The sequence below is a fragment of the Simochromis diagramma genome, unplaced genomic scaffold (assembly GCF_900408965.1).
Source record: "Simochromis diagramma unplaced genomic scaffold, fSimDia1.1 OVJJ01000822.1, whole genome shotgun sequence".
In the NCBI taxonomy this organism is placed as follows: Eukaryota; Metazoa; Chordata; class Actinopteri; order Cichliformes; family Cichlidae; genus Simochromis; species Simochromis diagramma.
The window spans coordinates 8161504-8189317 of NW_024387520.1; the positions used below are offsets into that span (position 1 = coordinate 8161504).

At 41.8% G+C, this 27814-nt stretch overlaps 2 protein-coding genes across 4 annotated transcripts in view; one reads left to right on the plus strand and one right to left on the minus strand.

Annotated features, from left to right (window-relative positions):
• The window catches only part of si:dkeyp-14d3.1 (transmembrane protein 132C), a 156114-nt gene extending 145726 nt beyond the window's left edge, over positions 1-10388 (plus strand). For both annotated transcript variants that reach the window (XM_040019706.1, XM_040019707.1), the window contains 2 exons: positions 794-985; positions 8580-10388. In XM_040019706.1, the coding sequence (XP_039875640.1) occupies positions 794-985; positions 8580-9746 (1359 nt within the window). In that variant the 3' untranslated portion in view covers positions 9747-10388. The remainder of the gene's footprint in view (positions 1-793; positions 986-8579) is intronic.
• Positions 10389-16699: 6311 nt separating this feature from the next.
• slc15a4 (solute carrier family 15 member 4) overlaps positions 16700-27814 on the minus strand; it is a 29842-nt gene continuing 18727 nt past the window's right edge. For both annotated transcript variants that reach the window (XM_040019709.1, XM_040019708.1), the window contains exon 9: positions 16700-18507. In XM_040019709.1, the coding sequence (XP_039875643.1) occupies positions 18356-18507 (152 nt within the window). In that variant the 3' untranslated portion in view covers positions 16700-18355. The remainder of the gene's footprint in view (positions 18508-27814) is intronic.

The following is a 27814-nucleotide window of genomic DNA, read 5'->3' on the forward strand; positions in this document are numbered from 1 at the left end:
CCATGCATCATGCTGATGAAAGATACGGCACACGGATGAGGATAAGCATGCGGAGGAAGTCTTCCTCTGCATGCTTCGTTCTTCTGTTTTGGGGTTAAAGTGTGCCTCTTTTTTAGATTACCAGTATTAGTCAAAGGGAATGGATTCATACCTACATGAGGTACAAGGGTTGGATGGCATCCAAGTTGAGTTGTTTTTTGATCCACCCAGCCTGAGTAGCGACAGATAAAATTTAAAAAAAAAGTGTGTTTTGTGTATCGTTTTGCATATTGCGGAGGAGCATGCAAGTCTTTTATGTTAGATGAAAACCCTTGGAAAGACATTTTCTCAGCTTCACCTATAACTCACAGCAATCCCTCCCTTTTTTTTCTAAAATCAGTGGCATCTTCACAGCCAGATGCTCATTGATGTGTTGTTTTTGCATTTCACTTGCCAGAAATCACTTGTCAGTCAAACAATGTGACCAGTGTGTATTTTCCGTTAATGAAGTTTTTTGCTGTTTTCTTTCTGCTCCATCCGTTTCTGTTTGCTGTTGCTGCTGATTTCTCTTGGGAAAGACCTCCCAGGCCTCAGTGTTTAGAGCAGGAAATCATAAAGCCTTCATCAACAGGCTATACACTAGGTTGAGTCACTGCTGTTGAGTAGCATCTATAATTGTTCGTACCAAATGTGACAGGTTACTGCGTGTATTCGTGAGGAATACCGTCAAAGAAAAATGTAATTATTTGCCTTTTTTACTTTAATGTCTCCATGGTAATCTGTCATCTCTCCTTGTTTTTCTTCACTTTTTCAGGTGTTGTCTCCTTTATCAGACTCAATCCTGGCAGAGAAAACTATCACAGTGGTGGATGACAAAGTGACCATCACAGAGTTGGGAGTCCAGTTGGTGACAGGCCTTTCCATGAGCCTGCAGCTCAGTCCGGGAAGTAACCGGGCCATCCTGGCTACTACAACCACACAGGAAGTCCTGCAGAGCTCCAAACAGGTCAGGATGCTTTAAGAAATTAAAAACCACAAAACTACATTTAATATGCGTAAGGGTTATTGGCTCACAAGTTTGAAAACATATTGTCTAATTGAATGAGCAAATTCATATAAATTTATACACTCACCTGCCATTTTATTAGGTATATCTTGTTAATACTGGGCTGGACCTCCTTTTTGCCTTTGGAAATGCACAATTTTTCATGGCATGAATTCAGTAAGGTGCTAGGAAACATTCCTCTGAGATTGTGGTCCATATTAACATGACAGCATCACACAGTCACTGCAGATTTGTCAGCTGCACATCCTTGATCCAAATCTGCCGTTCTACCAAATCCCAAAAAAGCTCTCTTAGATTGAGATCTGGAGACTGTGAAGAGCATGAGAGTACAGTGAACTCGCCGTCATGTTCAAGAACCAGTTTGGATTTATTTGACTTTTGGTGTGTTATTCTGAGGGAAGCAGCCATCAGAAGATGGACACGTTGTGGTCATAAATGGACATGGTCAGCAGCAATACTCAAGTAGGCTGCTGTGTTTACGTGATGCTCAGTTGGTACTAAGGAGCCCAAAATGTGCCCAGAAAATATCCCCCATTCGAATATAACACCGGCAGCCTGAATTGTTAACAAAAGGCATGATGGAGTAATTCGCTCATATTGTTTATTCAAATTCTGACACTAACAGCAGAAATTGAGACTCATCAGTACAGGCAACATTTTTCCACTTTTGGCAAGCCAGAGTGAATTATGTGAAAAATGTTCAGATGGCTCTACAGGGAAAGGAGAAAATCTGAAAACCTGATTGTAAAACGTCGTAAAGATAAGAAAAGATATTTTAGTTGACTGATGACCAAAGAAAACATCGCTTGAAACACATTCTGCTGCAATCAGGGGGAACATAAAGAGCCACATGCAACTCATCAGATCTGCAGTGGCCACTGTCTTAAAATGACACAGTGGGCATTGCAATACTTGCACGAAAAACAGACAAGTGCTTCAAAGATTGTGGTTGGGGTGGGGTTATCAACTGGAATCTGAGTTTCTGTGGCAGCTCAGACAGTGTGAAATAGATTGCATAATGTCAACAGGTATGGAAAGAGTCCAGTTTAAAAATCATTGTTCCTTGGCACAAAATATTATATGCAGTTACAATTATATTCATTTAAACTGTTTAAATACCCTACTATTCAACTTAGACGTAATGTAGTTACTGGAAGTGATTCAGTTTTGACACTTACAGTGCCTTTGTTGCATACAGAAAGTGGAGGTGTTTTAATAAGATAAAAAGTAAAACCAACGAATAATCGTTAATCAACTGTGATTTTCTATTAATCATGTTGTCAAAGGAGCTTGGAAAGAAAAGCGTCTGGACTTCTTTAAGTTACTTGAAGACGTTTCACCTCTCATCCGAGAAGCTTCTTCAGTTCTAAGGTCAAATGGTGGAGAGTCCCAGATATAAACCTAGTGGGAGTAACCCCCCACAGAGGGACAAAAGGACCCCCTGATGATCCTCTAATCGCCTGAGCCAAGGTGTGAAACTGGGCGTGGGTCCCAATCAGCCAGAGTTTCGGGTGTGTTCATTGTGAAACCTGGCCCCACCTTATCATGCGAATTCCTGAGGTCAGATGGCCCAGGATGTGAGTGGGCGTTAAGGCGTCTGGGAAGGGATCTCAAAACTGGATTATAGATGGCAGAGAGTTGGTGTCGTAAACCCCCGCCTCTGTTCAAAGATGGTCGCTCACAGTGGACATAGATGGCTTCTTTCACTCCTCTTTCGAACCATCTGTCCTCTCTGTCCAAAATGTGAACATTGGCATCCTCGAAAGAGTGTCCTTTATCCTTAAGATGCAGATGGACTGCTGAGTCTTGTCCTGTGGAGGTGGCTCTTCTGTGTTGTGCCATGCGCTTGTGAAGTGGCTGTTTGGTCTCTCCAATGTAGAGGTCTGAGCATTCCTCGCTGCACTGTACAGCATACACCACATTGTTAAGTTTGTGTTTTGGCGTTTTGTCTTTCGGGTGAACCAGTTTCTGTCTGAGCGTGTTGCTGGGTCTGAAATACACTGGGATGTCATGCTTGGAGAAAACTCTCCTGAGTTTCTCTGATACACCGGCTACATAGGGGATGACAATGTTGTTGCGTCTGTCCTTCTTATCCTCCCTCGCTGGTGTCTGGTCTTCTTTTCTGTGCCTCTTTGCTGACTTTAAGAACGCCCATTTAGGATAGCCGCACGTTTTGAGTGCTTCCTTTACATGTGTGTGTTCCTTCTTTTTACCTTCAGGCTTAGAGGGAACACGTTCTGCCCGGTGGTGTAGGGTCCTAATTACTCCAAGTTTGTGTTCCAAAGGGTGATGGGAGTCAAAGAGGAGGTACTGGTCTGTGTATGTGGGCTTCCGGTAAACTTCGATGTTGAGTTTGCCGTTCTCTTCAATGTGCACGGCGCAGTCCAGGAAAGGCAAACAGTTGTCCTTTGTGTCTTCCCTGGTGAACTTGATGTTTTTATCCACAGCGTTAATGTGCGCAGTGAAAGATTCCACTTCTTGTGTCTTGATTTTGACCCAGGTGTCATCCACATATCTGTACCAGTGGCTGGGTACTCTTCCTTTGAAAGAGCCAAGAGCCTTCCTTTCCACTTCCTCCATGTAAAGGTTGGCTACAATAGGTGACACGGGGGAGCCCATGGCACAGCCATGTTTTTGTCTGTAAAAGCCTTCGTTGTACTTGAAATATGTAGTGGTGAGGCAGAGGTCTAACAGTGTGCAGATCTGATCGGGTGTGAAGTTGGTCCTGTCCTCCAAGGAGCTGTCTTCTTGTAGTCGTTTTCTGACAGTCTCCACGGCCTCCGTGGTGGGTATGCAAGTGAAAAGAGAGACTACATCAAAGGACACCATGGTTTCATCTGGATCCAGGGTAAGTTTCTGGACCTTGTCGGTGAAGTTGGTGGAGTTCTTGATGTGGTGTGGGGTGTTCCCCACGAGAGGCGCAAGGATGGTAGCAAGGTGTTTAGCAGATCAAGATCAGCATTAGCTACCAAACTTGCAGAACGGGAACCGTCTACCCTCTCCAGATCTTGAGAGGTTTCATAGATGGACAGGCTCAGGCCCAACACTCTAAAGGATATGAAGGCCAAATAGGAATTTCACACGTGCTTCAAACACCACTCTCAACTGTCCTAACACCCGAGGGGTCTGAGGCAGTTAGGGAATGTAGGTAAGTTCAGACAGAGACTTTCGGTAACCTGAAAGAGGTTTGTGGACCACGACTCAATTTTGCCATTTCTCCACAACATTTGCCCATAGTGGACCTCATCACAGCCACAGAATCTGCCATACGGATTAATAAATTATCACAGACAGAAGCAGAGCAAAATCAGGATGAAAGTCTCAGCCACGCTCTCCAGTGCCAAAGTCCCTCCATCAACCTCACAATGACAGAAAAGAAGGCTGTCGCTCCCTGAGCAAAGACCACAACATCACTGTTTTACCAGCTGATAAGGGAAGATGCACCGTGGTCCTAAACACTACAGATTACCATACAAAGATCACTACTCTCCTCAGTGACAACAATACCTACGAAGCCCTAAAGCGAGACCCACAAGCAAGCTACAAAAAGAAAGTTATAGCTTGCCTTCAAGACTTTGAAAAGGACATAATTATTGACCGCCTTACATATCACCGCCTTTACCCAGGGGATGCCATACCCTGCATCTATGGACTTCCCAAGATCCACAAGGAAGCTGTCCCACTCAGACTCATAGTCAGTAGCATAAACTCAGCCACTTACAACATTGCTAAACACCTTGCTACCATCCTTGCGCCTCTCGTGGGGAACACCCCACACCACATCAAGAACTCCACCAACTTCACCGACAAGGTCCAGAAACTTACCCTGGATCCAGATGAAACCATGGTGTCCTTTGATGTAGTCTCTCTTTTCACTTGCATACCCACCACGGAGGCCGTGGAGACTGTCAGAAAACGACTACAAGAAGACAGCTCCTTGGAGGACAGGACCAACTTCACACCCGATCAGATCTGCACACTGTTAGACCTCTGCCTCACCACTACATATTTCAAGTACAACGAAGGCTTTTACAGACAAAAACATGGCTGTGCCATGGGCTCCCCCGTGTCACCTATTGTAGCCAACCTTTACATGGAGGAAGTGGAAAGGAAGGCTCTTGGCTCTTTCAAAGGAAGAGTACCCAGCCACTGGTACAGATATGTGGACGACACCTGGGTCAAAATCAAGACACAAGAAGTGGAATCCTTCACTGCGCACATTAACGCTGTGGATAAAAACATCAAGTTCACCAGGGAAGACACAAAGGACAACTGTTTGCCTTTCCTGGACTGCGCCGTGCACATTGAAGAGAACGGCAAACTCAACATCGAAGTTTACCGGAAGCCCACACACAGACCAGTACCTCCTCTTTGACTCCCATCACCCTTTGGAACACAAACTTGGAGTAATTAGGACCCTACACCACCGGGCAGAACGTGTTCCCTCTAAGCCTGAAGGTAAAAAGAAGGAACACACACATGTAAAGGAAGCACTCAAAACGTGCGGCTATCCTAAATGGGCGTTCTTAAAGTCAGCAAAGAGGCACAGAAAAGAAGATCAGACACCAGCGAGGGAGGATAAGAAGGACAGACGCAACAACATTGTCATCCCCTATGTAGCCGGTGTATCAGAGAAACTCAGGAGAGTTTTCTCCAAGCATGACATCCCAGTGTATTTCAGACCCAGCAACACGCTCAGACAGAAACTGGTTCACCCAAAAGACAAAACGCCAAAACACAAACTTAACAATGTGGTGTATGCTGTACAGTGCAGCGAGGAATGCTCAGACCTCTACATTGGAGAGACCAAACAGCCACTTCACAAGTGCATGGCACAACACAGAAGAGCCACCTCCACAGGACAAGACTCAGCAGTCCATCTGCATCTTAAGGATAAAGGACACTCTTTCGAGGATGCCAATGTTCACATTTTGGACAGAGAGGACAGATGGTTCGAAAGAGGAGTGAAAGAAGCCATCTATGTCCACTGTGAGCGACCATCTTTGAACAGAGGCGGGGGTTTACGACACCAACTCTCTGCCATCTATAATCCAGTTTTGAGATCCCTTCCCAGACGCCTTAACGCCCACTCACATCCTGGGCCATCTGACCTCAGGAATTCGCATGATAAGGTGGGGCCAGGTTTCACAATGAACACACCCGAAACTCTGGCTGATTGGGACCCACGCCCAGTTTCACACCTTGGCCCAGGCGATTAGAGGATCATCAGGGGGTCCTTTTGTCCCTCTGTGGGGGGTTACTCCCACTAGGTTTATATCTGGGACTCTCCACCATTTGACCTTAGAACTGAAGAAGCTTCTCGGATGAGAGGTGAAACGTCTTCTAGCAACTTAAAGAAGTCCAGACGCTTTTCTTTCCAAGCTCCTTTGACTACGATGACCTGGATGACTGAGAACCTTCACAGACATATTAATCATTTTATCAGTTATCCATCAAAATCAAATATTTGATAGTCGATGCTCCTCAAATCTAATTTTCTTTGTCATACCTAATATCTTATTATCATCTTTCCATTTCCTTAAGCTGCAGAAAATTATAGTCAACACTTTCATGTGTTTTAATAGATAAAATGATTAATGGATAAAATGAGTGGATAATTAGCAGGTTAGCAGAAAAAGAAGATAATAGTTTGGTGCAGACCCACGTATAAGAGACTTCTATGTGATTTTACTTAACAGCTCATTTCTCCTCAGAACCTCCTTTACAAAAGTGAGCGCTGATTCTTCTCTACTAGATGAAAATTATTCACAGACCATTTAGACAGATCTGATTAAGGCAGATAATTATGTTCATTTGTTTTACATTGGCAATTATTATCACCTAGAATATTAAATTACTCTTAATTAGATGAAATATTTTTTTTATATAAATATCAGCTGAAGCCAAAAGTGCTCAATCACCAACTCAAATACTTTTAGGGTCTCTATAAAGTTATTTTTTGTTTGCATTACACTATCCCTGACTGTCTAAATGTGCGAAAGAAAAAGAAAATAAGTATGAGATTATAAAAAGTTATCTACATGAGGAGCGCTGCTTTGAGACAAGCTGGATGTCTTAGGACAGCGGCCCCAACCTTTTTTGGGCCACGGACCGGTTTATGTCCAACAATATTTTCACGGAACAGCCTTGTGTCGTGGATAAATAAACCAAAAAAAACCACTACCGGTACCAAAAAAACAGAAGATTTATTCTTAACACAAGAGAAAAGACCCTGGGAAACCAAGTTAATGATCAAAACAATTAAAAAATAACAATAAAAACCTATAAAACCCCTGAAAACCATACATTTCACACCCGAGCCTCAACTCTCGTGGCCCGGTACCAAACGACTCGGCCGCGAGAGTTGGGGACCGCTGTTTTAGGATTATCAGAAACTTCAGCAGAGTCTTATTGTCATGGCTTCCAAAGCTTGTGAGCATAGTGCAGCCTGAGGGCTGGCAGTCCATTGGCATAGCCTCTCTTAACATTTAAGCTGGTGGGCAAGCCCATAGCTTCAGCCTGGCAGCTTGATTCTTTAATGAATAGCGAAAACAATACAAAAATGGAAAAATGCTAAGCTTTTTCATTTACTTCTATTTGTAGTTCCTCTTTTTTAATTAATTTTGTTATATTATTTACTTTCCTGAATAGATGTACATTTTTTTCTTCTATGTCTTGGCTAGTCTGTTCTTTTTACGGCACTCATATATTACTCGAAGGCTTGAAAGCATGTAACGCAGCGCTTCTCTTTGGTTATCTAATGGAAACAGAAGTTTAATCTCAGAGCAAGCTCAAGCAACACCACAGTACTGTACAAAATTTCGACTTAAAATCTGAACTTTGCAATTCTGTCATGTTTGCTTTTCTTTATAATTTGCTGCAGCTACTCTCGCTGTGGCTTCTTTGATCAAGCTCTCCAGTGAGCTCTCCGAGCTGCCCCGAACTATTCCACTTCACCCTTTTTTCTGACTGAGGGCATGAAGGCTATTTATCAGCTCTATCTTCTTACATAGAGTGTGGGGATAAGCAGACAGCACTGCGCTTGCAAGACCTCTGGTGTTACTAATATAAGGAGCATTGACAGACCACTGTGGGAATCTATATACTTGTACGCCTTTGGGGGATTTGTCTCTTGGTGATATTAAAATGCAAATTGTGAAACTGCAGTAGTAGGCGGCTTCACGACATCCATGTATGGCGAAGCCTCAGTGGCATGAACAATATTTAAAGTAACTGTTTGATCTTTTCTGCCCCTTGGCTGAGAGAAAATAGCTGCTGAGGTAGCTTAACCACAACTTAGTGAGCTTGACTAAAGGAACACTGAATCCAAATAATCATTATGCAGCTCATTTGAACAATTCACTATACTCCCATAAGTTAAAGCCGGCGGAACAAGCAAGGGGAGTTTCAGAGCTAACCTGTTGAAAATGATCCGTTTCCATGAAATTATGCTCTTTGCAGTATTTTTACAGCATCATTTCAATCCTTTGTAATGTCTGACGATCCTGCCTCTCTCTCTCTACCTCTTTTGTAGGAGGCCTTGATTAGTGCCTGGCTACAGTTCAGTGACGGCTCTGTGGCTCCACTAGACCTCTACAATCCGGACTTTTTTGTCCTGACAGCCACTTCACTAGACGAGGAAGTCGTGACAGTGCAGCAGGACCCTTCCTGGAAATGGCCTGTCATTGTGACGGAGGCAGAGGGTCAAGGCCTGCTGGTCAGGGTGGAAATGACTGTTAGTGAAGTGTGCCAGAAGTTCAAGCGACGCAGCATTATAGCGGCGGGGAACTGCAACATCAGGGTGAAGTTTGGCCATAGTGACAGCTCAAGGGGAGGGAGCAGCGACTATGGTCCTGATGGAGATGATATGGAGAACAGGGGCAGGCTCTCCTCCCAGGACAGGACCGGCCTTGACACACACTATTACGGTAGTTCGATCTCTGACATGGAGGATGGCGTGCTGAAGAGAGCCACCACAACGAGAAGTGCAATAATCCGCAGACCCAATGGGGATAAACTTTCAGTGGATGGTAGCCAGAGCATACCAATTGACTTTGCTGACTTCCCCGCACAAGTAGATCTACCCCGTGGTCGCAATGTGGACGACGAACTCATTCAGACTGCCCGAGGGCTCACAGACCTAGAAATTGGCATGTACGCCTTGCTCGGGGTCTTCTGCCTCGCCATCCTGGTCTTTCTTATTAACTGCATTTCCTATACGCTCAAATACCGTCACAAGGAGCTCTCCATCGAGGGCCAGGAAAACATGAACCATGCTCACGACTGGGTGTGGCTGGGGAACGAGGCCGAGCTGCTGGAGAGCCAAATCAGCCTTTCGCCTCAGCAGGAAGAACAGACCTCCATGATAGACTCAAGCAGCGGCCTCGAGGAGGGCAGCCACTTACTGAACGGAGGCTCTTCCCAGAAGAGCGTGCCGAGCCAAGTGCATCGGGCGGCGGACACAGGCTGCATAGCCAAGGACAGCAAAGGAGACTCCCCCACCACCAAGAGAAAGCGAGTTAAGTTTACCACGTTCACCACTATCCCCTCGAACAATAGCTACCCCACTGTTAGCACACTGACTGGAAGCCACAGCCATGACATTAAGTGGGTGTGTCAAGACGTGCAGCTTGGAGACTCCAAGGAGTTGCGCAGTTACATGGAAAGATTAAATGACAGTGCTTTAAAAGAGGTGGCATAATGTACTGTGTGCACTTGTGACAAACTCACCCATATGCCTTCCAGCCAGCGGAGAGTGGGTCTCAACAGAAACCAGATCCACAGTTGGTGATCGAGGAGTAAATTTACTTCAGAATCAACCCAAACTGCCAAAGGGTCATTAAACTTTGCGAGAAATGTCATGATTCCACATAAGACTGATGATAAATCACTGACAAAAAACACGAGGTGGTTCTTTTGTTTGTCAGATGGTTGCCACTTAAACATTGTTTTATTATTACACGATTTAGAATCGTGCAAGGATCCCAGAACTGATCTGCAGCAAAGCATATAGAGTTTAAAACGAACAGTGACGTGACTAGATAGATATTCCGAGTGTGTGTGTGTGCACATTAAATGGCTTTGGAAGTTCTGTATCAATTTTGGATTTCTTACATGAGAGTTCTGGAAAGGCCAAAGCAAGTCAAGACAAATCTGCATGTTGTTCGGGGGGGAAAAGAAAAAGAAAAACAAGAAAGGCACAACTTTCCAGTTCATTGTCATCCTCCTTAGCAAGGCATAAGACCTGTTATGTATATACTGAACAATCTCCAAAGCATTGTACTGTTGCTCTGTATATTGTATTTTCATAACATTTAAGGAATACACAGTAATGTCAAGAGTGTGCATCAGCTTTTATTGACTGCAGCATTGTGAGGCATTGAGTCTTTAGATTGGAGAAGGTGAAGCCAATTACACACTGATCTTTGTATCAAAGACTATTTATAAGATGTAATTTACCTACAAGCAACAACACAATCTAATCTCGTTTAATGCTGGCCAGTGAAGGAAAGCATCAATACTCTCATCTTGTCCATTACAATCCAGTACCCTGACACCACAGCCAGTATATGTGAAGGAGCTTTTAAACCAAATGGCTGACCATCATGATAATGTGACATTTCCCAATACCGCCCTCTCGGTTAAAAGTTTTTCAAGGTTTGAAGAAAATACCAATTAACACCTCTGTCCCATAATTACACGCAAGGTAGGAAATATTACCTTTTTTTGGAAGTGGATCTTTTATTATTCAGATAATTGCACAAATAATAATCTTCTCTGAAAACTTCCTAAACAAGGGCAGTCGGCTGAAAAATTGCATTTTGCTCAGTGAACGTTATTATCATCACAGTGGTGTTGGGGAATTGTGTGTGCGTGAGTGTGTTATTATTTTCCATCAAGCAGAGAAATGTTCACATTATGTTAACTGTTGCCGCAGTATGAATCAGGTTGTTAATCAGGGGCATTGTCAATATTATTCGTTTCAGCAAATAGTGGCGCTACCTTGAGTAGAATTGGGGATGTCGTATAGAATAGCTTACTTCTGTCAGCATTCGGCACTAAATGGAGCCCCACCAGATACCTACACAGAGGTTTAGCAGCTTTTCCGGCCATTTTTCTGCCTATTTCCCTTATCGTGTGTCAGCTGAGAAGGTTTATACCATTTTCATGTCCATGTTCATTAGCTTAAACATCACACTACAGAGGCCCCAGTCACAGAAGACCCCCAAGCAACCTTTAGTTGCTAAGGGAAATGTGTTTCCCCCAACTGGTTGGTCAGTCATTGCTGACTGTTGGATCGAAAACCTATTCATGATTACTTTGGTCGCTAGCAAATTGCCCCAATCAACTGTAGTTTGCACGGAAGACACCAGCTTGTCTGTAAAGACTTGCTAACTTCTACAGGAGCGGTAGTAGACTTAGGTTGTGCCTGCTGCATCTGACACATTTCAAAAGGTCAAATTTTTTACTTTGAAGACTAACACTCTCTGTTTCACTACCATTTAGCAAGTAGTTGGTGAGCGTTAGCAGACAAGTTAGCCTCTTTCATGCAAACTATAAGCAATAGTAGCAATCTGCTAACAAAAAAGTTTTTGTTGCAGCTAACTGGCAGTAAATGCTACTACAAAAACTTACAGGTAACATAATTTTCTTAGCTAACCCTTATCAAAGAAGAATATGTAATAATATGCATTATTTTTTAAATGTATAACTAATGTTTTCTGGTGTTGCAGTGTTTTAAGTGCTGATATTTCTAAACTGGGGTAATTCAAGTAGAAAAAAATTAAGACATCTATGAGCAATGTAACACGCACACACACCGTGATACACACAAACAATTATGTTCTGTCACCATGTCGTGATCTGCTTCATTTTGTGGGGTTTTCCCGCTTCTGTGGCTTGAGCGTTATCTCCAGGGGACTGAAGCGGGGGTCACAGCTGCTGCGCTCGGTCGGTGGACCATGAAGGGCGAGGAAAGCCTGTGTAGATATGGGAGGGATTTAACTGCCAGCCACAAGGGTAATGATTGATGGAGGGCCCCGGTTAATTAAAACACCACTTCAACTCTCTTTCTGCAACCACTGTTGGTGGCTTCAGCCTCTTCAAGTAAAAGCAATACAACCCATTAAAGGCACACCACATTCACCCCCTTGGGCTCCAGTTGTGGATGTGCTCATACCTGCTGGGATGTAGCACAGGAAATATAATGGCTGTATTCACTTCGGTTCATGGAGCATGTTAACTCAAGTCTCATTTTTGTTGGCCTTGAAGTCTTGACTTCATGAAAAGGGAAAGGAGAAAAAAAAAAAGCTTCCCCAGGCCTCCATCTTAAATGGATTTTTAATTAAATTGATGATGTGAGACCAACAAACTCTCACTAATGGTTGGCTGTGCTCCCTGTGGTCCTAATGTGCCGAGCCCGTATTTGCAATTTCCAAATGATTATTCGCTGTTTGATTTATGTTGCTTCATCTGGATTCATTTTACCGTCAGTTCACAGCAGGTTCACGACAGCTAAACGTACACAAACACCCCGCTGGAGAGGAGCGAAGAAACAGCCGACGAGGTCGGCTTGACATTCCGGTCCGACCGATTCTTACAGATGGAGTCGCAGGGAACTAGAGGCAACATTGTTTACAACGCCCCTGTGCCAAATCTGTCTCCTGTAAACACAATCTCCCACCTGACCAGCAGACCACATTGGGAAGATAAACACCACAGCACACATGAACAAATGTTCCCTTGTCTTACCATCTTTGTAAGGTCTCTCAGGCAAAGTCCCTACCCACAAGATGTAAAGCTCTAAAAGAAAAAAAAAGGTCATAAATATGTTTTTTCCAAATAAAAGTAAGTAAATTGTACATCTGTTAGAGACTGATTCAACTGCACACTTAGTAAATGAATGAGTGAGTACATCATGAAATAATTTGTGTCGGAGTGCTTCAAAACAACCAAGAGTGCGCGTGTTTCTTATAATGAAGACATCACCCAGTGCAGCAGCGCGTGTTTACCCTTTTGGACAAAAGAGGGTCTCTGTGGCACAGAAAAAATGTGCTAGTGTGTTAGTTGTGGAGATTATTCATTTGTAGTCAGTTAATTAGTTTTTGTCTTTTTTATGGGATTTCTTGAAAGTAAGAAATAAACAACCTTGTGCAGGTATTTTTGGCCTCCAGAACCAACAAAGTGATCTCAGCACAAGCTCACAGGTACAGAGTATCAGCGATAACTCCGAACTCCAGCAGCTATAAACAACTACAGTAGCTGGCGAAAGGCTTCAGCAGCATGACTCGAGCACCCAGCCATGTCATTTAGATGTATTGGCCCACTAGTAAGGGCAACGTGCACAGGGGAGCGACATATCAGGCAGTGCTCTCAGACAGGCTGAGGAATTTTTCTTCCTGCTGAAGAACAACAGAAGGTCAGAGGGCTACCAAGATACACCTGGCACAAATGGTACTCCTCAGAGTGGCTAAAAAGATTTATCTTGATACCTGTACTGTTTTATGGGAGTCAAGTCCCATTCTGCACAAATAGGATACTCTAAACCACGGGGCATGCACATAATAACTAAGGCTGATGCCGTAAATCCAGATGGATGTACGCTGTTAAAGCGTTTTTACGGTTGCTTATTTCACACATCATCTGTCTGAATGAACATCCTCACCTGCCGCCTCGCTCGGTCCTACAGAAATCAGTCTTACAAGCGACAAGACAAGCACATTTTCTGGAACAAGAGATTGGGAGAGGTTATGTTATCCTCAGCACGACGTCTTCGTTGGTGTGGCATTTCAGAAACATATCAGACACGAGTTTAACAACCCGCCCCTTGTCCCACTTAGATTCCCCGGACTCCAGGATGCTGCGTGATTAGTTCAAGGTAAATGCTGATGATGAGTACTTAGAGATGAGTGATTTGTCTGCTTGGCTGTTTTCTTAAACGTTGTGTGTGCATTAGCTTATCCTAATTAACATGCAGCGATACCTCCTAATCCTCCAATTACTGGAGCAACATCTTAGGGAGCATCTGACGGCCGCTCATTACACAGGTAAGACTCAGTAATACAATTAAAAGCAGCTTAACATTCTGTAGATTAGCCCGCCTCGCGCCCCTGAAAAATCATTGACATACAGCACGCACAGTGGTCTTAATTGAGAAGTATGGAGACGCGCAGAGCAGAATTCACAAATGAAAACTCTTTATGGGATTAAACTTTTTTTCTTTTTTTTCGCAAGGAAATACTGTTTGATACATGTCTGCTTAGTACTAAAGATACTTGGAGTAATAGTGCCTCTAATTAAAACTTACAGTCATAATTTAATCTTCAGTTTCTGGAAGTCTTTCGTCTTTTACTTGATCTTTTATCACAACTGTGTCACACAGACTGCAGACAGAACAGGGATTCAGCTACATCCATATTGTTTGTAAAGTCCTGTTTTAAAGCCTTCATTTTAGTGTCTTGGCCAACTGTTGCCAGTTTGGGTTTTTTTGGGGCCACATATTATCATTTGTGTTGTTGTAACCTAGCGCTAACTTTTGTCCTTTAATTCAAAGGGGTGAGTTCAAAGGAAATCTAATCCCATGGAGCCGTCCTACAGGTGGAGAGAGATGGCAGAGATCAACACTCCACTTTGTCCCAGAATATATAGTAAAGTCGGGCATTGCATCACATCTCGAATCAGAACATTTTCTGGACAACCATCTCTAAGATACATAAACATTTTATTGCCCAAAGTTTGAACACTTATTATGGTTACTGTGAGATTTTAGCTTGAGATATAGAGTACTTTTCAAAATATATACATCTATTGAGCCACATTCAGACCATTTTTTTGGGACATTGAAATCTGAAGCAAGGTTGGATCCTGAATATCTCATTAACTATTAAAGATGATAATACTGAATGAAAACGTGGATGAAAGAAAATGGATCAACGCATCATTTTCAAAAAACTATATCTTGCAAAGTATTTAATATATGAAGCTAGAATTTCACAGGAATCATTATATATTTCCAAACTTTGTACCATGTATTTTTTATGCAAATCAGATCCAGTCGAGCAGAAGGCCCGCACTGGTTTTAAATGGAATGACCCATATGGGAGTCTGACTCTAACATTTGGACCCAGTCTCAAGTGTACCCCGAAGGGTTTTGGCGCTTCTGTTTGGTAGTTTCAAAACCAAGACAGAGTTTAAAAAAAAGACAACACCTAGAACTAAGTACTCATCCAATCATGTAATACAGCAATGACTTGTGAGCAGGTAAAGTATTTTTGTATTAGCTGTATCTGATGTGAAACCATTGCAAGACTCTCACTTTAACATAATGATCGCTAAAGGCAGAAAACAAATGGAGTTTCCATTATAGACTGCATATAAAAGATGGTTGTAGCCAAGCTGCAATTTGTGACACAACCCCAGAGAAAAAAGAGAGGCCTTAAATATTTATTATGTTACTGCTGTGAATGTAATGTAATATTAAGAAAATATTCTGAACTTGAACATATAACCAGAACATTTACAAGAATAGTGGGGGTTTTTTTTTTTGTTGTTGTTGTTGTTGTTTAATGACTTGAATATGTTCAGTCTTCTTGGTCTAAAGTGATCCATCCACCTACTATCAAAGACAATACAAATGGTTTACCATGCCAGAATTAAATGCCCCTGCCCGTCCCAGCAACCTGGATATAGGCTCACTCTCGGTCCACTTATGAAGCCTCAATCTCAGCATTTTGGTCGTTGCCATTTTGATAGTTTGCAACCACAAGTGAGCAGCTGACTGAAAACTGAGAGACACTGCACGCTCACGTGGCAGAAAATTGTCAGTCACAAAGAAGCATTTGATTTGCAGGAAGAACTACTGACTTAGGAATTGTATAAATGCTGGAGGCTATGAATTCAATGAAAGATAAAGAGCATTCAGAAGGTTCTCCGAGGAACTGTTGTTTACTCGCACCATCATCTTAAAATACGAGGAGGCCAGCGTCAAAACTACATCTATGTGTTTTTTTCCCCAGTTCTGCTTCCACAACCGCTATGATGTGTCAGAAATTCCTCTGTACATGTGAAACAAGCCACCACGCTAGAATTATGACCTCAAGGCATTGTGTTGGTTTTGAAACATCAAGCTGTCTGCTCAGTCACTGCTTCGTGGGCACTCTGACCAAATTAAACAGGAAACGGCCCTCCCCGAGCCTCACGGCTGGCAGGCCTTACCATTAAAAACTGATCTGTGATGACGCTGATTTCAATGATGAAACTAAGAAGAAATATGGTGCTTCCACCCCCAACAGGAATGCAAAATGAGGCTTTACACCTCTGTGTTAGCAACCTTTTCCCCCTACAGCAAGCTACAGGGCGTGTTTTTTGTAATATAAATAATTCAGGCATTCCACTTTGAGTTTGCCTTAGGACCAACAAACCATGACCCTAATCATGAAAGCAGGCTGTTAAAAGCACGATCCGTGATTCACATGTCAACAACAGTGTCGCCATGCTGCCTGAATTTAAAACACAGGATTGGAACATGTCCTTCCTGTCTTATCAATAAAACATTTGTGTCTCGTGTAATAAACTTACAGATCTGGAAGTTGTGCAACAAAGCTGTGCTTGCATGAGTGGAAACTAACCAGTACAGTGATGTGACAGACAACTTTGTTAGCTTCAAAAGTTCTTCTTTATTTAGGCACTGGCTGAAAATGACAAAGAAAAGTCACAAAATAATACACTTTATTAATGGGAACACATAACACTACAAAACATTATCACAGTTCTGTAGCATACTGAAATGTAACAGGACTTTTTTTTTGATGTGACTGAGATGACAACATAATTACACATACAGTAAGCAATAGAACAAGAACACATAATTATCTGATCAAATAAACGCAAACAGAAAAAAATAATCACTTGAAGAGGTGTTTCATACTGTCAGTGAGATAGAATCTAGCTTTTTTTTTCCTTTTAAATATACAACAACGCAAACGTAACTTCATTTAGTTCGGATCATAAATGACGACGACTGTTCTGAGCTCCCGAAGGCAGATTTACATTTCCAGGAGCTTTATGTCACATGACACGATTCCTAGAGAGCCCTGAGTTTTCTTCCTTCATGTGTTCGGCTTAATTCTGAGGATTGAAAACGCACAGACGATGGTGCACACACACACACACACACTTAATAGTATAAAAGTAAAACAAATGAATCACAGTCTTATAAATATAACAAAACAAAACAGAATTTCTGGTAAAGCTGAAAAGCCGTGATAACACCGTAAACGTTTCTGACAGCAAATGATTCGAAATAATGTAAATAATGTCACAAATGTTATGAATTTCTCAGTACTGAGATGGCATCACTGTGAATGCGTTACATTTTTTAACTGTTATGCATCCATTTCACTGTGATCCGAGCATTAATGCCACAAGTCTAAATACAGATAGATTTTTTTGTTGGGTTCTGTTAATCTAACATTGAAGATATTCGATTTTGCAGCTTGACCAGAAATGTAAAACCGAAGCGTCACAGGAGTTGTGGAGTATTTCTGACATGAGGAGGTATGTATGTATGTATGTATGAGTCATGTAGAGTGCTATCTGAGCATTTACAGGGTAGATTAAAGTGGCTTTACAGTGACTGATCAAAAAAAAAATGTGTTTGTTTGAAATCTTCTCCAACAATCGGCATCTTGAACAGCAATAATTTAAGGGGCTGTTTCAAAATTACCATCAAAACCAATTCCCCTTTTGGTGCGATCTCTTCGAAGATACTGCGTGAGTGGGAATGAAATAGTGCTGATTCTCGAGAACATTTAATGCACGAATACCCGAGATTAAGGTTAAGGACCTAAATGATTTAAATACTGATGTGTCGTACCAGAATAAGTGAAATGAACTGTCTCTGTTAGATAACACAAACACAAATATCTGTAAAACAACTTTGAAAATATTCAAAGGGATCACATTTTATGGCACCGTTTCCTAAGTGCAAATGATCAATGAAAGGCAACAGGGGCAGACACGCGCACAGAAGTAAGCAAGTACAGTATGAATAGTTAATCTCTGTACTGTAAGTGGTATTGCTGCAGTCACCCAGTGATTTCAAACCCATTACCAGGAAATCTGGAAATTACTGGATATCCAAAGCACTTTAAAACTAAATCTTACATAAAAAAGGGTGTAGTTATGACAGTTACAACTTCTTCGCTCAAACTGCTGTATTATAATTAGTAAGGGGTTCTTAGAGCACTGAGTGATCTGACGAGGGGGTGACCTTAGTGGGCTGCAAGTTTATGAATGTGCAGCCGTGTTGGGTCAAGAGGAAGTGCGTCTCTGCTGCTGAAGCCCTGCTCTGGCTTTCTGCTTGTCGTACTTGACCGAGATAATAAGGAACACCAGCAATGTGACGCCCTGGATCCCCGCCAAGAGGAAGAAGTAGTAATGCAGAGAGCAGTCATTGATATTACCTGCAAGAGAACAAAATAAGGACATGTTATTAATAGAATATGTGAGAGTTTAGCCGAGAATGTGCATGATGAAACTGGCATTCATGTAACTCTTAAAAAGTTGGGAGCTGCATGAAGGAAAAAAAAAAGAAGACAAATATGGAAATCTGGAGAACAAAAGCATTGCAACATATTCGGAGGGTGACAGCAGGAGGGTTCTTTGTCACAAAGTACTTCTCCACGTTAAAAGAATACCAAAGGCAAAGGTAAATGGCCATGAGCTTGCAACTGTGTCAGGTTGCTGTGTGTTCAGCAGACATAAAAGGGGTGCTTGAAGTGAGCATGTTAAGGAAACACGATTCTGTCAGGAATTAGGATGGAGCGGGTGAGTGGGGGGGCTGAGGGCTTGTTACTTCTCATTTCACCATTGTGAAATCTTGTGAAAGTGAAGACAATTGACCCCACACTTCAGCGCTGATAAAGGAAAGCGGTATTGAAGCAACAGAGCAATGCAAGCCCTCAGCTATGATTCCAGCCCAGGAGTCTTTCATCGGCATTAAAGCGATTTTTGTTCCTGGTGGGACTGGGATGTGATTAAAGAAAAGAGAAAAAAAAGAAAGGTGGAAAAAATAAACTGATGCTTCCACTGTGATCTGTGGGACTTTCTTTTCTATTTTGGAGCCAGGAAGAGAAGACAAAAAGACAAAGCAGAGGGTTGCAGAAGACAAAGAGGAAGCAGTGATGGTATTTGCCGACATTCCCTGCCCATTTATTCCTAATGGATTTGGCAAATCCAGCCCGACATCGGCCAACTTTGACTGTCTTAGCATTTGCTACACTGTTGGCTGAAGTGGCCATTCTCATTCAGCGACAAAGCTCAAGAGGACAGCTTAAAACAAATCCTGTTTTGGTCATGCTAGGGGTTTACATGAAGGGCAAAGCCGATACAGTTGGTTTCGCTGGTCAAGTATGGTGACAATTGGATTGGCATTAAAGCAGCTTTTTGTACAAATGACCGTGCGAGACAGATCAATTGACTTTCAGCCAACAGCATGAGACGATGCTGTGAACTACTCTGCTGGACACGGAGGGATTTTTAGGCTATTATTATTATTATCTATAAATGTGGAAATGTGAAGCCCAGAGTAATCTGACGGAGAAGCAGGCTTGATTTTAATTAGGTAAGCGTCTGAATTAAGTCAAGTTCTGTGTACTCACGTGGAGTCTAATTATGCCCGTCAGTTTAAAGTTAACAGGCCCCTAGGTTAAGGTAATATATGGTATACAGCATATGGTCTAAGATTTTTCATTTATTTCATTCTTTTACTTTTCTAATGATTTCACTGAGCAATTAAGAAACATGAACAGTGTGCTGCGGGCATGCGCTCACTTACTGAATCACTGAGATTACGTTTAAAGTCAGCAGTTCTAACACACAGTGAGGTTGAGCCTTTAGTCTAAACACAAACAACAACACAAACTTACACAGAGAATACAGAAGGCGTAGTTTACAGTATGTTGCTTTAAACTGTCTTTTTTGTACAATATTAGGATGATGACTGAAAATAAGAAGAAATATAACAAGGACCTTTAACCACATGAGGTTCATTAGAATATTAAACACAGACATATTAAACAAAATCAGGTAAATCTAATTTTAATACCACACAAATATTTGACTTTTTAATCAATTATTGAAGATGTCATTCTCCTTCTCTACCTTAGCTATCATAAATGTTAGGGACTTTGGCCATAACCACTTGCATGTGTGCTCTGGGATATTACCACGGACCTCAAATATCAACATGTGTCAAACGGACCAGACCTCTGTATTGAAAATCATATGAGAGCTGGGTTTAAGACTGTGACCCAGACACCAAACCAGAGTTTTCACTTGAAGAGTTAACAATTTCCACGGCTGTCACAGTCAGAGCCTTTTCCTTTTCTCTATCACTCATATTGTTGCCCCATGAATTCAGCCGCCACGTTGAGGTTGACGTATTGTGGCATCTGAGGGAAGATATTAAGCGGAAAGAAACCTAACTGTGGTGCATGCCAATGTAAGACAGCTCACAATGCTTTGTTTACCCATTCTACTTGCTAGATTCACAGACTCCCTGTGACTCCACTCCACAAACTGAAATTCAAGTTGAAGGTTGCACTGGAGGAGATCCAGCGCACGTTACCAAGGCACAAGTGCAAGACGACAGAACAGAACTTACAGTGATCTCCAAAGAACAGCTACACTGAAGGCAGTCCAGAGACACTCGGCGAGTGAGCTGCCAAATTTAAATCAGGTGAGGTTTTAAGGGTGGATCGCACAGTGCGTTCCAGGCGACTGAGTGACTGCTGAATGTTCTGCACCAACTAAAATGCTGTCGTGCTTACACAGCCAGTTAAATGGCTGTGTAACTTAACTTTTCTAGAAATCATTGAAAATTAGCCCTCTTCCTTTAAGGATGTTCATTGATTTCAGCCTGGCCTCAAGTCTTAGATCAACTGCCGTCGGTCCTTACTGCTCACTAAAAATGTAAAAAAAAATAGAAATAAATCAAAGAAGGGATTATGGAGGACAGGCAGTCAAACATATGGGTGCTTTGAGAATACTGGAGGGCAAGATGACTGAACAAATGCACACATAAATCTGTCCATCTGACCCGCCATAATTTATAAATAATAATGAACAAATGAACAGCTGTGACTTACAAAAAAATGCCAGTTTTACATAAAAAGGTTTTTACAGAAAAGCCACAACTCACTGCAGAGGTGCGATCCACAGCTTCAAGTTCCTTCTAATCAAAGAGCAGAATTTGTGGCAGAGCTCATCAGATAACACCGTGCACATTGTGCAAATACAGATGGCCATATTCCCACTTGCTGTGCTGTACGCACGTTCTTGTGGATAATTAGACATTAAGGCGAACAAAGCAGCGCTGCTACGATAGGATACATCCCTCAGGAGCGACTCCTCGTCAATGCCCTGTGCACTGGGCTGTTTCTATAGCTTGAAACCTTTGATCAAGGAACAAAGACGCAGCTGATGACTTTGACCCGGGCTGAAGATTTAGCTTATTTTGTGATGTCATCTTAATCTGGTCAAGGGTGTAAATTGTGAGAAATAGATCAAAAACCAAGACAGTGTTTAAATAATTCATGAAGATGAAAAAACAATGTGTTTGACAGCAGGGCATGAAAGGAGAGGGGTTAGCGCGGTGAAGGTACTTAGATTTTCAATCGATAATTCACAGATGGTAAACAAAGAAGAGTCTGCTGCGGTAGTCTTAATTCACAAAGCAGTATCACATAAAGTAATATAGCATACAAATGATGTATGGGAACACATATACATGCTCAATAGTAATAACAAGAGTGTTTACTAAAATATGACCCATTTAATGTAGGATATAGACCATAGAAAAATAAGTGCAAGGTCTACAGAAACATATTCAACAACCTCTGAGTTTGCTCCCGGGTGCTCGACGATTTTACTAAAGTTTCCTTCAATTTAAAGTAAAAAAAAAAATCAAAAAACCAAAACCTTAAAGTAGCTTTAATAATATACTAACAGATGACTGGATCACAAACTTTGTTCTAGTTTTGCAAATCTACCTCTTAACTGCCAGAATGAAAACTGCTGCTGGTAAAAAAAGTAACATCCAATTTTTTGGAGCAGTACTGAAAACAGTGCAAGGTTTTGATGCAACCTATTGTTTTCGAACATATGTTTACGGTTTTCAAAGTATTTAACCAATTGTTGGGAGAAAAATTATGCCCAAAAGTTCTCCCATTGAAATGGATGGGAGGGCTAGAATGTGCCAACTGAATGACAGCTTGGAAGAAGCTGCAAAATTCTTAAAATGTGCTTTAACCATCAATTTATCACCAAATTGAGGTGAACTCAGTTTTCTTTTAAATGATATCTTCTTTATACCCAATACAGTATTTTTATCTGTAGGCATCTGCACCTCCACCCACCAGTCTGTCAAGCTAATCAAGTTTGCAGATGACACCACCGTTATTGGGCTCATCTCGGACGGGGATGAGTCTGCCTACAGGAGGGAGGTTGAACGTCTGGTGTCCTGGTGCAGCCACAACAAACTGGTGCTGAATGCCCAGAAGACAGTGGAGATTATTGTGGACTTCAGGAAGCACACAGCCCCACTCCCCCCATCATCCTGACTGACACCCCCATCACCTCTGTGGACTCATTCCGCTTCCTGGGTACCACCATCACCCAGGACCTGAAGTGGGAGCCCACCATCACCTCCGTCATCAAGAAAGCCCAGCAGAGGATGTACTTCCTGAGGCAGCTGAAGAAATTCAACCTGCCAACACGGACGATGATGCAGTTCTACACTGCTATCATCGAGTCCATCCTCACCTCCTCCATCACCGTGTGGTACGCTGGAGCCACTATCAGGGACAAACAGAGACTGCAGCGTGTTGTGCGCTCTGCTGAGAAGGTGATTGGCTGCAGACTCCCATCCCTGCAGGACCTGTACACCTCCAGGACATTGCGGCGTGCAGCTCGGATCTCAGCTGACCCTTCTCACCCTGGACACAGTCTGTTTGACCTGCTACCCTCAGGCAGGAGGCTCCGGTCCATTCGCACCAGAACCTCTCGCCATAAGAACAGTTTCTTCCCCTCTGCTGTTGGACACATGAACAATAACCATATGACTGTCCCCGCCACTATCACATGACCCTACGCTGTGTCACTGCATCATTCCATGTTTGGCACTGATCACCACCTGCACTAATGTATATATCTTTCTACGTAGCACTCTTAATTCTTATTCTAAGAGGATTGCCATCTACTTGCCCACTAAAGGTCAATCATAATTTTTCATCTTTTGTCTCACTCCTCTGAGCACATTTTTAACACTAATCAAAAAATCAAGCACAACTTCGTCTAAGGAGATTGCTATCCTATTTTTACCCTAGTGTGACTGAACCAAAGCACGAGGGCACAGGTGTGTGTTGGCTTTTAAAATTAAAGCCCTTGGATTATTACTGGAAATGCAGTATGCTTTAAAATCTGCTAAGTTTTCAATATAAAAGCACTCACTGGCCAACAAGCACTTTGCTACTGGGATTTTTTTATGTTTACTTCAACAAATTTCACTTGCTGACTCCAAATCTGAAAAATGTTTTGATCTCAAACATCACGTTTTTTAAGTTATAGTATTCCAAATGTTGGACAAATAAGATGAATGGACAGAAACGGCGATGCATTTCAGCATTTAAGAACAAACTCTGATCTCCCGAAAAGTGAAGCCAAAATTAAGGAAGGTGTTTTTGTTGGTTCTGAAATCCCTGAACTGATACATGACAATAACTTCCAAAGGACACTGACGCTAACTGAAGCAGCACATTGTGAATCATTCACACAGGTTATCCAGAGTTTTCTTGGAAATCAAAGAGCAGAAAATTATGCTGAGGTTGTGGAAACATGCTGAAAGTACACCAGCTAAAAAAATGTCACTGAAGATGCACTTTTCACATTCTCATCTCAACTTTTTTCCCCACAAAATCTGGGAGATGTCAGCGATGAAAACAGGGAAAGATTTTATCAAGATATAAAAAGTGACGGAAAATTGGTATCAAGGAAAATTTAATCTAAGCATCACGTGTCACCACTGTTGTTTCTTGGATGTGCAGTACAAGTGCAAAAGCAAGTGCCTCAAACACTTTTGAGCTGGTCTTGTTTTATTTGAGCTGCCAGAAATATGCTTAGACACAGATCTCATATAAAATTAGTGTAATAAATAGATAAACTGGTATAAAGTTCCTAGTAGCAAAAAAAAATGTGTTATGTAGTATTTATAGCCTGAGTTTCAAAAGTCTTGTGGTAATTATAGGCATAAAAACATCCAATTACTTACTGGCAAATGCTTTGACCCTTCAGCTTTTTTTTTGCCAATCTTTTAAGCTACAAGCAACAATCAGCAAAGTCCGACAGCCAGCAACACTAAAGACTCTAGAGGCGTCTAACGGGAACCATCAGTTTCTTAATGGAGGAAGGAAAAAAAAAAAAACCTTAAACCCTAACCTGCACCACACAATGCAACAGAACAGGCAGGAGCAACAACCCCACTTCATAAAAATCCCATCGTTTAGCTAAATCTTAAATTACATTCAAGCTCCACCCCTCTCCAGGGCCCACTTGGCTGCAAAGCACTTTTGAAAAATATAAAAAACTAATTACAGCAGCACAAGACCAAACAAGGACATACTTAGAAAAAGCACGCATTAATAAAGCTGATAAACATTTGACAGATGTATGAAAATTAAATTCAAAGCGAGGTAGTGAGGGGAGAAAAAGAGTAGTACTGCTGATACACTTGTTACTAAAATGTTGCCATGTTTAGAGGATCTGTTTGGCAGCTCTGAGTTAGTAAATTTCAAGGTTGTGATTAGACTGAATGCCGCAAACAGGAGGGGTCACCCATCCAATACTGGAGCGTTGTAAACTTGTGGGATAATTTACCTGCAAGTGGGCTTGAGGAGACCATGTGAGTCGAAATGAAATGGGTCAATATCAATTTAATGTTTGAAAATGGATCAATTGATCCAGACCTTCGGTATTATAACCCAACATTTTAATGCTCCAGTGACTTCAATGCCATCTTCTGCCTGAGAATGAAATCGGGGGAAAGAATCGATGCATGTTTGCTTCAGCAATAAATATTATTTTCTGCAGCTCTCTGCCAGCTTGGAAGACTTCATGATTGATCCTGAGGTTTTTAAATTGCTACAACAGGCTAACCATATGTATGCGCTCCCTATTACTTCTGGCGTGTATACAGACCTGCACAGTCCTTTCAGACAGAGTTTATGTTAAATTCTACAGATCTGACACTAGAGGCTTCTATTAACACCCTGACATTTCACGCAGCCCGGCCCAACAGGATGTGCGAACGTCAGCTCGCTGTGAATATCGGAACATGCGCCAGACATCTGACATAACATCAGCCAGGACTTGAATGCTGGTAAAGGAAAAGGCCATTTCCTGTCACGTGACTACAGAAATTCACAAAAACCATTCACTAACAGTGAATAAAACCTACACAAAAGGGAAGGGGAATTAAATGCAAGCGCCATTATCTAAAGACAAAAGCCTTCTCTTGTGTAAAGGATAACATTGCATAGAGCGTAAAGGCTGATGCTTGACTGACTTAGCCTGAGAATAAAAGTAGCTGCAGTGTTTTTATACCAGACCTATAAAAATACCAATGAGAGAATGTGATGGATGACTACTCAACCAGATGTAACTACGGTGGAATACAATTTGTTGTGAGATTTAAGGGATCAATAATTTCAACACGAGCTTGAAATGTTTCAAGTTTGAGAGCTAAAATGTTGCATAAAGCACTCTGCGGACCACTGCCGTGTCCTTCAGTTGCGCACACACAGGGTCATTCACCCCAAGAACAAGAGCAGGTTTTGTACCCATCTAAATATACCAGACATAAGGATTATCACACACAGAAAACAAACAAAGAAGAACATCTAAAAACTAAAGACTCATCTGCAGTGGCATTGACGTTTGAGCTGCACAAGTGAAGAGAAGCTCACTCAGCAAAATAGGTCATAACAGGGCAGAAAATTAAAAAGATAATAGAAAATTTTCAATGACTGGCTCTTTGCTGACTCTGTCCAAATGAGGCAGGCTCTGTGAGGAAAAATGTTGCCCATCCCAGGGTTGGAGCATGCACGAGACTGCAGATTCCTTCTTAAGATGAGCAATAGAATGACTTGCATATCATTTAAGCCATTTAAATCTTGGATGAGTGCTATTACTATCTCTGTGATGCAGAAAATTACTGGAAATAAAAAGGGAACTACACCACTATTCAAAAAACAAATATAATTTAAAATTTTAAAACCATACGCTTTCAGTCTTGTCAGAAAGTCCTTTGTAAACACATTTTACTTGCTAATTGTATTTTAGTGATGAAAAAGAGGCTTATGTGCTCCCTTAGTTTCTAAGACTTTTAAACAATAACTGACCAGTAAATGGACTGGTTTAAATATAGTGCCTTTCTACTCAAGTTGTCCCCTTCCCACTACAAGTCTTATTTACCCTTAAACGTTTATTCATACAGTGCGATGGCGAGGTGCACTGTTCCGTCATTCACACTCAGGCATCAGGTGCAAGTTGGGGGTCAATATCTTGCCTGAGAATATTCCGATCGGTGAGTGGTAGTCGACCCCTTCTAACATCTGAGCCACGGGCACCTCTGGTAACGCTAGTAGCTGGGCTAAACACACTCTGGCCTGATGACCACCATCCATGTTCAGTGCAATTACCGCTTAAACAAAACATTTTCGGGATCACAGCTTACACACATTTACTTTGTAGCACACTGCCAAAATCATAAGAAGTCCCTGATGAGATAAAGAAGGGACATAAAAGACAATCATCTGGAAAGGGTTACAAAGCTATTTAGGAGGCTCTCAAACTCCACAGCTCAACGACCCACAGCAACAAAGATTACTGGAACAAGAGCGAACAGCAGGAATTGCCAAACCTCTTAAAACTTCCCAAGAGCAAGTCTCAACAGATGCAAGAAATGACAAGTCTCTGTCACCTCAACACATGTCTATTTTTGACTCCACTAACCAAAACACACTGGGCAAAAATGATGCTCTTGTGCTTGCAGAAATATTGTGATGGCGCATCACAACCAAAAGCAATAATTGGATTTCACAAATTCTTCTGTAATATGTTTCAAACCTATTTCAATGTGAGAATTAAGGAGTTGCAAATAGATATATCCTTTAACCACAGTTACAAGTAATATTCTGAGTACCACAGTCTTTCTGTTTCAGTCTGCTGATGGTAACAGGGGTGCACAATGAGATTTAGGTGCACGTTTGCGAACCTTTTGTCACAATGCAAATGTGTCCACACATTCATACTGGATACACTATTTTTCTGGCATGCTTTCTCACATAAGAAGCTGTGTTTACGCAGGTTTAACCTTTAGTTTTTAAAAAAAAATACGTGACACAGTTTAGTTTAGGGGGAAAAAAAGAAGTAAATATGAGGTTGAATACTTTGTTATGCTACTGCCGTGTGCAGTTATATTACAGCCACTGTACCTTCTTAGTTAAACCTTTAAGTGTCTAATTAATGGTCATCTAAGGTTTTGGTACCTTCTTTGATCTCGTCTTTTAAAAATATGAAAACACAAATCAGCCATGATCTTCCCTGACTTCTTTACCAAACCGAAAGTTTGAATCTGGAAAACAAGGAGAAAGCTGAATTCTCTCTGTGACATTTTACCTACACTGACTAACAGAGGCTTGTGCAGAGAAGGGG